Source organism: Ammospiza nelsoni, chromosome 2 (genome assembly GCF_027579445.1).
Source record: "Ammospiza nelsoni isolate bAmmNel1 chromosome 2, bAmmNel1.pri, whole genome shotgun sequence".
Classification (NCBI taxonomy): Eukaryota; Metazoa; Chordata; class Aves; order Passeriformes; family Passerellidae; genus Ammospiza; species Ammospiza nelsoni.
The window spans coordinates 87,297,379-87,313,585 of record NC_080634.1 but is presented as its reverse complement, the minus strand read 5'-3'; the positions used below and the strand labels follow the sequence as shown (position 1 = coordinate 87,313,585).

The window sequence follows — 16,207 nt, the reverse complement described above, 5'->3', positions numbered from 1 at the left end:
TATGTTAGGTACAGCCATTAACATATATTCACAGTCTCTTAATTTTCTCTTTCTTTGTTTCTTCTGGTCAGGGATTATTAATTTTTATTTCTTTACTATTTCCACAGGAGTTAACCTTGTCCTTGTGCTTTTATGTTACTAAATTCTTAAGTTAACAACCTTGGTTTCTTCAGTTACGCATTTTTAGTCTCTTTCTCTCTCTCCATCCCGACTGCTGTCTTAGTAGTAAAGCCTTAAATTGCAGGTCAGAGTGAGCACTGTACTTTCTCTGTCAATCCCAGAAAACATTGTTCCTTCCAGCAGCAATCTTCTTAGGAAGGACTGCTCTGACTAGCATTTGGAGTAACAGTGCTCACCAGTTAACAGAGATGAAAAGTCTGCGCGCTGCCGTGTGCATCCCCTGCACTTCTTTGCATGCTTTGGACACCTCTTTTCTGAAGCAGACCAATTTTAAGCTTATACAATTATGTCTCATCAAAGGCAAAGCTTCCCATCAGGCACAGTCTGGAACAGGACATGAACCCTGACACACCAAGAGAAGAGGCTGTGGAAATGCAGTTGTGGCATGATCATAGCAATCAGGATGTCTTTGGGAATGCTTTAATAGCAACAGAAGCCAACAAAAGGCTCCAAAAGGAAATGGGAAGTGGCAATACTTAAAAAGTCTTCCACCAAAAGGGGAGAGAACAGGGCTACAGCCGATTTTCTGAAATGCATTATTTCTAATTTCATGCTGTGTTTCTGACTGTGAAATGATTGATTGAAGCAGAGGAGATAATCCATCAATGTTGAGTGAAGAGAAGTCTCAAAGAGATGTAAGGGGATGGGCCAAGCCAAAAATCTCCAGCTCTTCCTGTAACTGAATGGAAGAAGTTATCTGGAATGCAGAAGGCCTAAAGCTAGCCTCCAAAGAGCCAAAATAGGCAGAGGGAGACAGACAAATGTTTTCTCAGAGAAAGGAAGTGCTATATGATACTTGCATACTTTGTTTCTTGTGTGAAGTTAGAGGTCTTTTCCTCTTTATAATAGCAGAAAATCATCAGTGAAATAACTTTCTGAAGCAGGCAGGAGGCAATACTGCAGTGAAGAAGGTGAGCTTCCATCCTCCTTGCTCCAACATTCCTACTGAGTCAGTGATGAGAATAGCTTGCTTTTTTTTTCGACTCCAAGCATTCAGCTATGGAGATGATTAGTGCTGCTTGCTGAAATATTTTGATGTTGCTAACTAGAATAGCCCTTATATTTGTAAAGACAATCTCAATTTTGAATTTGCTTCTTCCACTGTATTTTGCCCATGGGACCGTGATGCTTGTAACAATATGAAAGTACCAAAGCAAATTCTCAAAAAAAGGACCAAGTTATTGAAAGCCTTTCTATACATAAAACAGTTTGGAAAGTTTTCAAACATATATTTTACTACTACTGTAAAACTAATCTTAATCTCTTTCTTTTGACTGTCTTTTGGAGGTAAAGCCTTAACACTGATGGGAAAGATAAATTCAGATTAAGAAGAGAAAAAATCCAAAAGTGGGAATGTGTTGCCCACTCTTCCACTCTCAATAGAGGCTATTAGGAATTAGGATCTGGAAAGGGAGCAGGAGCACAGAGAGTGGAAACAAAGCAAACTGGTGGGGAATGGGAAGGTGATTCCTGCTATGCTGTCTGTTAGGCAACAAACCCAGTGTTGTATTGTGTGAAGTAAATAAACCCCCATTAACTACTGGGCAGCCTCTGGAAACACAAAGCTCCAGCCTGGCAGAGATACTTCAGGAAAAGTTACAGGCAGCCCTAACAGTGCTACTCCACTCATCCCAAGCTCTGCTGAAAGCAAGGCAAACTTTCAGGACCTGTGTGAGAATTACTGTCTTCACAGAAGGCTTGTGTTGGTCTTGATACCGCAAGAGTTTTGAATGTACACTGCATATGAAGTGCACTATTTTACTGTGTTTTCTAGAGCAAATATAGTTTATTTATTTCTGCACTATTTCCAAAAAATGACAATGTAGATTTCCATTGATAGAACTTTCAGTTCCTTTCCACAGGATATCTGAGAGGTTTTAACCAGCTCCTGAAATTAAAATGCAGGTTGCACACAGGGTACAAACCCAAGCAAAAGCTGTCAAGCAGTACTATTAAGGTTTACATTAAAGCTTAACATTTTAAGCCTTCTAGAGGTCTCCTGAGATCACAGTTCCTGACTTTTCACAATCTATACAGCGTGCAGTCTGATCAATAATCAGCACACATCGTGTGGCAGCTGCTGTGAAACTACTTATTTCCATCAATACCAAAAATAGGTATGATCAAGGTACCTCTTTCAAATTACCAAAAGTCTTTTCATAAGATGGACAGAGCACAATTCTCTCCTCATTCTAGCCCAGGGTAAAATGCAATTAATCAGGGAAGCTGAAGGTGGCCTCAAGAGAATTACTCTCGGTGTTTTGATATCAGACATGTGAATGTACTGGTTCAGGAAGAGGGAACCACTCATTCCATATTTCAGGGAGCATTTCCTCTTTCACTCATTTGTCACACAACTAAACAGGCAGGTGAATCAGTCATTGAACTTTTCTTTTAGTGGTGAGCTGGGCTGGAAAAAATACGCTTTTACTGAAAATCACCTTCGAACTCCTAAGAGATTACTCACTTTTAATGTTCTCAAGTGCATCAGAGTGCAGAATAATTATAAACAGACATCATGAGCATTTCTTTAGTATTTGGGACATTTTCTATGAAAACACAATATCTCAAACCCTTCCCTTTGTACTTCTAAGCCAAGCATGACAGGGGCATAAAGAAAGAACGTTCCTGGGTGTGTTCACCTGTGGTCTGGGGCTGTGTGCAGTAAGGGGGGAGACTCCCAGTCTTTAGAGATTTGCTCCCATGTCTCTCCTGTTTCCCTGAACAGCCCCTTCCCATGTTCCCTTTTAAAACATAATACTTAACATTTCTATGACATTTTGTACATAACAGGCTCAACCATTATTCATTTTTTAAGCATACTTCTTACTGAGTGGTTTAGGCTGAAATACAACAGCAAGGTTTAATACTTATTTCCAGAACAGTTTTAGACTTAGAAATGGGATTTCCAACTTCAGTGAAGCCCAGCCTTTTGGTAGCTAAAGGAGATTTTATCCCTTACACAGTTTATTATAGTAGTTCCAAGCTTCTACAGACAATGTTTGTGGTGTGTTGTGGTGTGCTGGCGTGTTATACAAGGGGTGTAGGAGGGCACAGAATTATTGTAATATAAACTGGACCCTAATTATATAGCTATATTCAGTTGATTACCAGCCTCGCACAAATGCCAGTAGCAGCTTTAATGATTTACAGTCTCACTCTATCACCAATCAAGATGCAGGTTCTAAAATAAAGAAAAAAAACAACAAAAAAACCACAAAAGGAGTCTAGTAGGCAGTAGTAAAAACCTGAAACATATCATGCAAGAAATTCTTGCATTTTTTCCAAGGACAGGATTCTTGACATTGTTGTTGTGAAGAAGTTTGAAAACGCAGAAAAAATGAGAAGGCTGCAGCAGAAGCAACAAAGGAATACCACACTATTTATCTGTAGTCATTCGCATCCATTACCTGACTGTGACAGCCTATTGCATCATATTTTTCAGAATTAAAAGGAGACATTATGATAGGAGAAAAGCTCCATATATTACCAACAGCAGGTTAGCTACTCTTTTGACTGAGAAAACAATTGGAGACTTGGGTGAAAAGAATGCATTTTTCTCTGTGACTGCAGCTGACTTAGACAATGGCATTTTCAAGGTGTTCACAATCATTAATCATTCCTACACAGCTGAAGGGCAAATAATTCAGTGCTGACTCTTGATTATTTTCAAAGTACTAATGAAACCACATTAGGAATATTTGGACATGTGAAAAAAAAAAAAAAGCTGAAATCAAGTAGTTGGAACTTTGACTATCTGCAGCTATTTTCAAGTAATACTGTTGCTAAATCTGGGTTATAGCTTCTGTCCACAAATCAGTGAAAATTAAGTAGGTAAAATTTTCTTTAATTTCTTGTTCTCTACAGAACCATAGAACAGGAAAATACCATCTAATTTTCCTCATCTCATTCAGTCATTGCTCTCAGCCAATGTTACAGATTTAAAGAATTTATAAAATTTGAATGGGAAAAAATGTTCTACATGAGACAATTACTTGCATACTGTGCAGGTAAAAAAGCCCTAATATGCTCTCTTGGTTTTAAGAGTTACTTTTGGAAGCTATGTGAGCATTGTCAGGTGTCAATTTACAATCCCATTTTCAAAGATAACCTCATAGGAGGTGATACAGAGTTTTTTCTGTGACAAAATGTCCCTTAAAATTTTAAGACGATACTGAGTGCTTCTTGCAAAGAGAAGTCTTGCAAGTAGAAGAATCTGTCTCTTTATGATGAAATTTATAAAAATAATATGTTCATTAAAGGTTAATTTGCAAAAAAAAGTAGCCATGAGAAATTCTTTGGTCATAAGTAGCTATGCAACTTTGGGGAGTAATAAAGAAAAAAAAAAGACATTTCACACAAAGATACACTGTTAGCTGTCTGAAATGAGGCTTTATATTTTCATACAATCAAACAAAATACAAATAAACCGGTTAAGTTTTAGTGGGAAATGAATGGATTTTTCAAAGTTTGGCTGCTCTGAAATGAATGCATGCAGGCACTGTGTGAATACGTGGTAAAAGTGGGTAGCATGGCAAACTAGGTGCTATTAAGACAAGAAGACTTTGTGACAGAACACTTTTCTGTACATGACCTCAGTATTTCATGTAGAATGTGTTTTACCTTTTTTGCTGCTGGGAAGAAATCTTGTTTAAATGTTGCTGGTTTTCACTTCTTCCTGTGTTCAATGTAGCAGTCAATAGCTGCTGCCAGGAAAAAAAAATGGGAGAAGGAAGAATTGGAAGATTATTAACAAAATTACTGGTGCAGTGGTAGAACAGAACATGAAGAATATTGTTAGAGTCCTAGGATGTTGTTTCATGTGAGGCATCACATCACTGAAACCTATGTACTGCCCCGAACTCTCAAAGTGCAATCACTGTGTTTTGTAAAGATCTAAAATGGCAGATGTTGGCCAGAAAATGAAGAGTATTACTTTCTTTTATCATATGATATTGACCTGTCTGTAAAACCAACATAGAGACCTTTCTTCTGGCAGTATCTTGTTGGATGCTGTGTGCTGGAGATCAGTGTACCAGCTCTGTGCAAAAAAGCATATGGGAGCTGTTGCCTTCACTGGGAATGGAGTACCTGTTGTCAGTGAAGACAGAGGTAATTTTCTGAAATATGCATAGACTTGGAACCATCAGAAATGGAGAACTGAGTGCCAACTTCAAAAGTGACTTATTTGCTTAGTTAAAGACTGAAGAAATTCCAAAGGTTAATGGAAGGGATGTACTGATATAACATTCACTTTTAAAAGGGATTAATGGTGAGAATCTCAATTCAGATATTGAATGGAAATGTGTGGTTATTTTTCCTGGAAAAATTTTGGTTTTGTAGTTTTTACATTCTGACTGAGGACTTTAAATACTTTATTTTTTTTTTAATAGGGTTAAAGTGTTTAAAAATTCCACGCAACCAACTTCAACCAACTTTAGTGACTTTTCTTTTAAAAATGCTGCTTCGTTTTTTATCATCTCAGCTTGCCAAAAGAAAAATGAAGGTTTTTTTCAGAACTAATTAACTCCAGAAGATCTGGGAACTGTTTAATTTGAGTTGAAATTTTTTTATTAAGGCAAATGGAGTGGCCCATTCTACAGGTATTTTGAATAATGATCATTGGTGGCAGCAATAAATAACAAAGATGCAAAATGGGAGTTGGGCAGTGGTGTTAGCATGACCCTGTTTCTAGGCTGATGTAATCCATTTAGCCAGAGTGGTTTACTGGAATAGAAACCACAATGTTACATTTACACTGCTGCTGGGGCCCACTTTGCTCAGATGTAGCTGCAGTACCTTCTCATGGGAATGTATTAAGGAGCTCAAGGTCTTTCCTTTCTTTTGGCAGGGTAGAAATCCTGAATACCTTAAATCCTAAAAATCATTAAATATGCATGATATACTAGAAATGAATTATGGTTACTCCTAAATTTAGTCAAAATTAAGCATTCATATAAAATAAGCTCAAATGTGAATATCATGCAAAAACTTATGCTGTGAAAAGACAGCACTGTCATTAGCCAGCTGTATACAAATGGGCTTTGGTTCTATAAATACAGATTCTCACATGTGGGCTAGGAAAAGCAACTCTACTCACTCAGCATTTGGAGAAACCCATAGACATGTCTGGCATATTCCTTTCTGCAGAAGGTGAATGTGCCAGTACTTGTCATTAGACTTTCAAAGGCTAAAACGCAGTTGACTTAAAGAAAGAACATCAGTGCTCTGACATCTAAAACCTGGTGCATTAAGGATGTTCTTTCTGAATAACAGAGGTGCACTGTGTACATTACATTACATGCTTCAGATCTGTGGAGATGTCATCTATTTGAAAGAAAAGTCTCTTCAGATTCAAATCTGTCATCTTCCCTGCAAAACTAATGCTAATAATACAATGAGAAATAGAAGTGAGATAAGCTATGAAGGAAAATGGTCCTTATTGCCTTTGGTGGCTAGGCTTTAATTCCTGAGGTGATCTACTACCTGGTGTTTGGATACCTGCTAGCACCACTTATGCACCTTTTGATCATTTATCATCTAGAGATGTGAGGCCCAGAGTGTGTTTTGGACTTGGATTACAGTGCCAGTGAATTGGGTTTCCTGGTGTTACAGCATCAGCTTTGAAGGGGTGGCCCGCCAAAAATGTAATAGCACAGGAGAAACAGGGGCCTCTTAGCAAAAACACTGTCCTCAATTCAGACTGCAAGCTCTACTAACTATATAGAAATACACTGTCTATAAAGAAAAAACCCAATACTACTGTATTGAAACAACAGACAGAAAGAAGTGAAATAAAAGCAAATTCGGACTTTATATATAGCCCTAATTAATTACCCTTTGTTTAGATATACCAGGAGTGCATCTATCAGGGGTCCTAGAGAGATGTTTTCCTTTGGATTGTTCCCAAGCCCTGTATTAGCCCCTGCTGTAGAGCACACACTTTGTGCCACATCATTGAACGTCATCCCTGTGACAGCCAGCTCTGTGATATTGGGAGGGTATTGCATGATGGACTCGGATGTTTCCCTGAGGTTCAAAAATAGAGCAGTCTATTATTCATTTTTCAGTCTTTGAATAGAGGAAGAGGAACACAAGCAAATGTAGCATGACCTTTTCCAGCCTCTGGTGGCTTGAATTCACAGTTCAAATACAAAATTAAAATACAATTTCTTCCATGGGGCTTAAGTGTATAAACCATGGTGTTTATATGTTCACCTGTATAATTTTGTCTGTCCATGTGTACTTTAATTTCTGCATTTATATATATGTACTATGATGGCTTACCTACAGGAACAGAACAGTAAAACATGGAGTAAATGGAAGGACAAATTTAATGTAAATTAAAGTATTAGCATATTCAGGGATGAGTGTTCAGCTCTTAGAATCAGGGTCTGTAAAGGAGCACATGCCTGCCTTTTCACTCTACTGCAATGTGGCCTGAGAAAGCGTGGCTGAATAATTGGTAGCAAATGGGAAAATTATTTTATTGCATTTACACAACCTCTTCCCTAAAAAGCTTCATATAATCAGGGGAATTTACTATTCTCTAGCTTATGTCTGTTGGTCCTGTTCATCTTTCATGTCTCTTATCGGTTCTATGACAAAGAAGTCTCTGTAAATTATACCTTTTAGCTGTGACTTTTCAGAGACAATGAAAAAGAATGTGCTAATGCTGAAATTGTTACGGCACGGGACTAATGGAAGTGAGATGTTTAGCATGTTTCATTAGGCAGCTAGATATAAAAATAAAAGGGTGAAAAAAAATGGAAAAAAAAATATTCCTAAGGCAGTAGAGAAAGAAAACATAGCTCCATTGGCCAGAACATATACCCTGTTGATCTGCCCCAGAACAGACTTAATCAAACACCAAATAGTATGAAATGTGGAACTGATTTCAATTGATGTATCATGCTTTCTTTGCAGGAATATCAAATTGATATATTTTTTGCCCAGACGTGGACAGACAGCCGTCTTCGTTTCAACAGCACCATGAAGATACTGACTCTGAACAGCAACATGGTTGGCTTGATCTGGATCCCAGACACGATATTTCGTAACTCAAAGACAGCAGAGGCCCACTGGATCACCACCCCCAACCAGCTCCTCCGCATATGGAATGATGGCAAGATCTTGTACACCCTCAGGTGAGCACTTGGCAAGGTGCAGGGCTGAAAGCTTCTCCCAGCTCTGGTGTAGTAAGAGTAATTTTCAGCAATATCTTTGCTCTCCTCTGCTGTTTTCTTCCTGATGCGTATGTGGCCATGCTTTGCAAATATTTAATTATTCAGGCATAAGTACTTCTAAGTTTAAAAAACAAAGTCTTGTCTTTCTATGAAAGCAACCTTGAGAAATGGGAAATAAGTCAGTCTAAATTGCACAAGCTGGGCTTTTTAGTGCTTGTAATAAAATTGGGAATATGTAGTCCCATAAAACCTGTCAAAAGCCTTTTTGATCGGAGTTAGATGCAGGGTTGGATAAAGCATTTTTAGATTCATGCTAATGCCAATACTTGATTCTTCAAATAAGTCATGCTGAAAGATAGTCTGTCACATCTCATCACAAGGGTGAATTGCTGGAGGAAAGGCTTTTACAGTTTTCTAATCTTTGTGATAAAATCAACTATATGGTATTAGAAATACTGTATATATTTGCATTTTAAAAAGCCTGTGGAATCAAAATATGTGTTTACTTGTGGAAGAGATGAGATGTTCAGAAGGGAGTTTTGCCATAAGCCATGTTCCACAAGGGAAACTGTTTTAGAGATGTGCCTTTCACGCTACATTTTCTTCTGTGGTTGTGTTCAGCCCTCTCAGTGCACCTGAGAGGGCTGATCACACTTGCAGCTGCTGTTGGGCTCCAATACAAAGTCTTTGGAAAACAATAAGAAAGGAAATAAACATCTGGAAAAGCTGTTGATATTTCTAGTGCCTTTTCCTTCTTAGGCTTGCTCTACTGTGAAGAGCTTTTGCTTATTGCATTTGCCTTTAGCTGAAGAGTTTGGGGATTAAGGTGTCTGCTCCAATATTCTCTTGGTTGGGTTATTGTTTTTGGTTTTTTTCTCTCAGGAGATTTTGATTATGTATTTGGTTGGGTTTTTTTCCATGAAGTTCTGTTTCAGTATTTCAGGCCAATTATCTACATAATAGTAGTTAGGCTTACATACCTCTCACTAAAGAAACTATTTGTCAAGCGGACTACAAAATTTGTCTAAACCAGCTAAAATTATGTTAATACTTGACCCATTGGAATGAGCATTTCTAGTTTGTGAAAGATGTTTTGAGTCCTTTTTGATCTCTCAGGTTGACCTCCTTTTTACACAGGAAAAGCTGTTGGAATGATCATTGTTAACACTGTGTAATTCAAACCAAATTCACCTAAGTGTCAGGATTGGTATGACGTGGAAGAGGTAGCTAGTGTATGCCCTGGTGTTGTCAGGTGTTGATGGCTGTTATGTGTACAGGAGGAAGTGTACAAGGTGCAATCATGCTCCATCTTCTTCCCTGCCCCTTTTAGGGTGTGAATGCCCTGCTGCTGCAACACTGCAAATCTTCTAGTGGCAGTGCAATCATTTAATAATAAGGGCAATTTACTTCAATAATTAAATTCCTCACAGGTGACCTGTTCCAAGACAGTTTTTCTCTGTGCCATCCTATATCTGTGACACAAACCTTTCACCATAAAGTTTTTAATCTTTTATTTATTTTCCAAAAGGAAAAGCCTGCATGGCCCACATGCATTAATTCTGTCATGAAACTATGTAGCATTTTTTTAAAAGACTACAATAAACTAGCACTTAATTCAATTTCCCTGAGTAAGTACATTCACTTTGTAGGCTATTAGACTGAAGATTATTGATTTTTATCAGTAATTTTAAAATTGGCTGTGTTCGTAGCATACTTTGTTTTAGGGATGTCATGTAAAAGCAGCTTTCAAGTAGAGATGAAGATGTTTCTGCTGATCTGTTTGTTGCATCTGTACGACAAGAATGGCATATAGAGATTTATTAGGTTTTAGAGAGACAGCCTGAAGAAATTGAACGAATTTTAAGTTCATGCTATAAGTACACATGGAGAATATTTTTATAAGTTTCCCTCTGAAGTTCAGATTTTGTGGAATTGCATACAACATGATCCATGTTTCCTGTTATTTTTGTAAAGAACAGTTGTTTTCATCCCAGAACCTTCTGTGATGAATTGTCTAGAGAAACACATATGCACAAATTCCCTGGGATCCAGAAAGTCTTGATCATGTGTCTGAAATTATTTAAGATAATTGTCGTTGTTTTGTATCAGGCTTAAATAGCCAATGAACAATCTGAAAATATGGTTCTTTCCTTTCAGGCCTTACTTGTGGATATCAAAGCATTCTTGCATGGTGCTTAAGGTTTCCCTGCCTCCTGCTCTGGCTGTTGCCTGTACTGGCACACAGTAACAGACCCTTGGTTTCTTCACAGGCTTACCATCAACGCTGAGTGCCAGCTGCAGCTGCACAACTTCCCCATGGATGAACACTCCTGTCCTCTGATATTCTCCAGCTGTAAGTGCTTCTTTGATGCCTTATTCCTGTGTATGCAGGGGCATGAGTTTAACGCTGATTTCTGTCAGGTTCCATAACCAAAAAAACAGGTTCCATAATTGGTCAATTGTTCCATAACCAGTAGAAGAAGTATAGGTTTGCTCAAATATTTAGGGAATTTTTGTTATCCTCTCTTGCACTTCTGATCAATGGACTTATGACATGAAGTCTCCTGCAGATTTACTCTATTATTTTTATTAGAATCAGACTTTTTAGCTGATACCATAGTTACAAACTCAGCAGATATTCCTACCAGTCTGTGCCATGTTAATTTATACAATCACTTGACATTGCAAATGAGAATTGAAACCACAGTTTTCTGGGAAAGGTGCACAGCATTGGGACATGCCCAGCAATCTCTGAACATCTGAGTTTATAGCACATAGCCTGGTAATGCCTCTCTGTTTCCTAGTAAAAGTAAATGGTGCAGCTACTGTAAATCTCATTTTCCTTTCATTGCTCAGCTTTGCCAGCAGTCCCAGTGTTGTGTTGTATGTTGTGTTGCTGGCATATGTAAAACCTTCCTAACAGACAAAACAAATATATGGGAAAATGTATGGAAAACAAAAGTCAGGTGAGTTAATTCTGGGGTCCAATATTACTCTGAGAAGTTATCTTCATACTGATTCATTTAGAAAACTTTGAGAGCTGTCTGTTCATAGGAATACCTGCACAGTTTTGTAATCCAAAACCACACAATGCAAAGGTTTTAAAAACATTTTTATAAGGATCTCCACAAAAGATTTTAATCTTGACAATCTATGAGACTCAGGATATGTGTTCTTCAGAAAGTGAAAGGAAAATGTATAATTTTGTCCATCTATTTAGAAACGAGATTAACTCCCTAATCCCTTTTAAAGTGATAGAAGAATAACACTATTGAATATTTTCATAATAAATATGCTATTGTGATGGTATATATTTCTGTTTATAAATATACAAACAGTGATCCACAATCAAAAAACAGATTTGAATTTCTGACCCAGGATTTATTTTTCTTTTTACGCAGGAATAAAAAAAAAAAATCTGTCATATAAATATCTCCCTGTCCTCTAAAATTCTACCTCTATGTTGCCAATTTTTTTATTTTTGTATGTATAAGTGAATCTGGGCAGAAATACACAGTTGCTTGGTTAATTCAGGTGTATGTAATAGATGCATATTCAACTACAAGAAGAAGATAGCTCCTGAAGGAGCTTTCCTGCTCATGAACAACTTGTCACTGAACTGTATGCACCTCAGCTATCTTTAGTTACTACATAAAACTGCTCTTGTGGCAATCTGCTGTTGTTTTGTTGAAGAGCTGGGAAAGGTTTGTGAACTTAAAAATCAAATTCCAGAGATTTAAGGAAACCTACTAAAATTTTGGTTGAAGTCCAAAGACACTAATTAAACCACATAAATTCTAGTGTTCCTGTGATAGCAATATTCAAAGAAAGTGAACTCCAGTAAACAGGAAGTCACTTCAAACCTTGCATTCCCTAATAGCTAGACATTTGCTAAATGGAAGTAAGTTATGCTCTATGGTTTTTATTGAAAGAGAGAGGATATCAGTGGGTAATTCAGCAGGCTCTGCTCCATGGCAAAGTTCCAAATACATTTTGCAAATGTTCCTCCTAATTTTGATCTATTAGCTCATAACATTTATGACCTTGGAATGTACATGCATTTCCATCAGACATGTACTACTGTCTATGGAGATGGAGATTACATTGGATAAAGCAAAATATGAATGTGTTGCAGTTCCTGTGTATGTTCTTTGTAGTTTCTTTCCAGATGGAGGATCCTGTAGAGGAATGTTAAAATAATATTTTATAGTTTTGTCAACATTTTTGGTCATGTTGACTACAAGGGTTTATTTCTTTAGATTCATACTGAATTACATTTTTTTCCTTGAACAGTTTTAATGCTGCTATTGCCATCATACAGGACATCTCCTGTATGATTAGTTTGTTACATAACTCACTTATATTTTCAGTCTTGTGTACATTCCCAGCAGTCTCTAGCTAGATAGCACTCAGTGGGACTCAGGAAGTGAATGTGTGAGTGAATGCATGAATGATTTATTACTGCCTTCTATGACAAGTTTCTGAAGGGACAAGCTGATTAGGGATTCCAAGATGTATGTCTTTGAATGAAATAATAACCTTTGTAGAATTCACAGCTCAGCTCTGCTTCCCCCTTCTTTCCTTCCATTTGTTCCTCAGCACACAGACAAATCTTTTTAGTTTCCACTGTAGGCAGACACAAAGAAGCACAAGTTTCAAGAAATATTCCACACACCTCTACACACAGATGAAGTGTAATATTTGAAATTTATGACTTTTTATATAAATTTCCCTTGATATTTCAGAAATAATGAAACTCATCTTAAATTTTTTTTCTAGAATATTTACCTCTAGTGCCAGCTAATTCACACCTAACCCTGTTGTTACTCTGGGGACAGTTGATTCCCTCAGTGGGAATGCTGAGCTCTACTTCATCTGGTTGCCAGGATGAATAAGGAGAAAGCAGTGGCTTATAAAAAGGACTCATCTCAGTGTGCTAACAGTAGTTACACCTACCCCTCCCTGTGGAGAATCTTGTTCAAGAACAAGTTCCTAGAGCTCTCTAGTTTCTTTTACAGGACTTAAAAAGTATTGGCATAATCTGAAGCTCTTCAACCTGTGCACGTTTTGTGTGTGGGGTGACATGAGGAGGTGACTCATCTGGCATATCAGGCCTTGTGGTCTGTGTGTGTCTGCCGTTGCTGTTCTTGTGTAGATGTGCACTCAGCACACTGCTTATGGAGAAGTTGATCCCAGTAACAAAATGCAGGGCTGCTGTGCCATGTGACAGTTTGTGTCTGTTCCATGCACCAGATTGGTTTGATCAACCACATGTGCCAAGCAGGATTTCTCCCTAACGAGCTACAGCAAGGCATGGTATGAATGTGCATTTCCCTGTAAATGTGAAGAAAGAGTCAATGCTGTGACTTCATTGCACTAAAGCAGTCTTGGATAGATTTTGCTCTGTATAATCACTCTTCATATGGTTTTAAAGTACTATATGAAACTACGTAAAAATATTCTGTCACTGTCATTCTTCATTTGGGTTAATTTATCCTCCTGAGCCAAGGGAGGCTGCTGTGCTGCTTTTGGCACTCAAATAGCACATTAAACTGTCTTGGTTATCTCTATTCAGCATTGATTTGAGCATTTTGGAAATACTCACAGGATGCTGCCATAAAATTTAGTTTATTGAGGTAGTTAGGATTCACATAAACTTCAGGAAGGAAGAGGAGGTGTTCTGTCTGAAGGATGATATCAACACAAGAAGAAATAAATAAAACACAAGCAAAAAAAGGCAGACTGGGAATGAAAAGTTAAGCACATTAATTGTGAAACTTCTTCTGCAGGGAACTGTGGGTGCTGAAATATTATAACGACTGACAAGTGTTTGAACAGAGCACTAGAACAACAGTACATTGGGAGCCATCAAGCATAACAAGATCACTGTAGTAACAGCCACTACTTTTTTATTCTGAGGGATAAAAGCATTACAGATTAAAGAGCAGGAAAAAGGGGCTGTATGGCTAAGCTACTTGAAAGAACTCTTCAGCATTAGAGTTATCATGTGACTGCTTTCTAGCTAGCTTACATGGTTTTAGTTTTCCTTTTTCAGTCACTGGTGAGACTGTTGAATGTTCTGGATTTTCTTGATTCGAGGGGACTAAGCATGCTGTAAAAATAATGTGAGAATGTTTGCACCCAAAGCTGTGTAACAGTTAATTGTTTGAGGTCTTCATTTTTTCCAGACCAGCAGAAATCTCCTCTCCCCATACATGTGCCCAAGATTAACTTGACACTCCTTCAGGTGACAGCATATGAAAGCCATGACAAAATGAAGCTGACAAGTCCATTACACCTTGTTTTGAGCATCTGGTCAACTAACTTTTTAATGATGTCCAAGGAGGTTTGTGGTGGGAATGTGTGCTGGCTGCATACCTGAGGTCTGAAACAATCTGTAAGGCCATGCCTGGGGCTTTACCAGATGCAGTAGCACTGAGCTACAGTGCAAAATGCCAAAAAAAAAAAAAAAAAAAAAAGGTGACCAAATTGATTAATGGGTTTTCACTGGTTTGTTTTTCTCATTGCTGTTTTGATCAAACTGCAGAGATACAGTTGTTCATTTTTCAAAGCACCTTTGACTTAGACAACAGGAATTGTGGCACCCTTTATAGGCAATTACTGATCTGCTCCCTAGTGAGAAGGTCTGGTGTCTTGAGCTGCCCATTATTGGAGAATGGCTGCAAGACAGGAAGAGGTGGGCATGCCCAGAATGCCATTCTTACTGCAAACACCAAAATACTTATACAAAGGTTCACAAAGAATTCAGTTACTTTTAGTTAATTTAAAATAGGAAAAAGCAAGATTTCCAGCTATTGATGGTCCAGTTTGTTCAGTCAGGACTTAAATGAAATAAGTTTTGCCTTTTAAATGTCAAAGTTGTTTTGGGGTTTTTTAAAGTGACATACAAAAGCATAGCAAGTATTGCAGGAAAAAAAACTGAAGGAAATGTGCAATGCTTTTAAAAGAAATTTATCCAAATCTAACATAGTGCTTGAAAGGAACAGATCCCATTTTTCTAAATATAAACTCAGTTCAATCAAATGTTCCCCCTTTGAACATGAAACCTCTTATGGATATGCAATCAGTACTTTGAGCCTTGTATCATTAATTTCTAACACAACTAGCTGTCATCACCCATTTTAATATGTTTCTCCTAGCCTAGAAAAGTAATTGCTGGTTTTGTGGAATGAGCTGTGCTTTGTTTCATCTCCTTTGTCATCAGCAGAGTCATTAATACAGTCTGAGGGCAGAAATTTACTTCTGATGAAGAACAGGCCAGAAGGAGCACAGCTTAATGTTCATGTCTCAAGAGGAGTTTCATTAAAGATGCTGGGAAGGCATTGTAATGTGCAGAAAGAGCTTTAATCCAGATCTGAATTTCCATCTGTGCTTTCTGTAATGGGCTGAGCCAGATCATGGGGCATCAATGGAATTCTTGAGCCAGTTCTTGTGATGAGCATATTTTAGCTATTGCCACTTTTTCCTCTTCTTGGAAGGTAGTAATATTTGTTTGCATCCATCCTTCTCTTCAGAAGACTGTCTTTTTCAGAGAATAGTCAATACAGAGAGGTCTTACAAAGAAGAAAGAAGAAATATATTTATGGAAAATTTGTCCTTTGAAGTTTCCTGCCAAGCTCTGTATTTAGCATATGACTTTTGTCATATATGCCAATTAATGAGCATAATATGTGAAGCATATCTGTGACACATACCTCCTCCTATTCATCTGCTAATTCTTCTCTTACACAGGCATTCCCATATCTTCTTATTTCATTTCCCCTCTCTTAAACTGTTTTAATTACACATTTTTTTTCAAATAGCTTGGCTAGTGTGCAAGA

At 37.7% G+C, this 16,207-nt stretch overlaps 1 protein-coding gene across 3 annotated transcripts in view; it reads left to right on the top strand.

Annotated features, from left to right (window-relative positions):
• GABRG3 (gamma-aminobutyric acid type A receptor subunit gamma3) overlaps window positions 1-16,207 on the top strand; it is a 302,729-nt gene that overhangs the window by 142,254 nt on the left and 144,268 nt on the right. For all 3 annotated transcript variants that reach the window (XM_059466828.1, XM_059466827.1, XM_059466829.1), the window contains exons 4-5: window positions 8,107-8,327; window positions 10,637-10,719. In XM_059466828.1, the coding sequence (XP_059322811.1) occupies window positions 8,107-8,327; window positions 10,637-10,719 (304 nt within the window). The remainder of the gene's footprint in view (window positions 1-8,106; window positions 8,328-10,636; window positions 10,720-16,207) is intronic.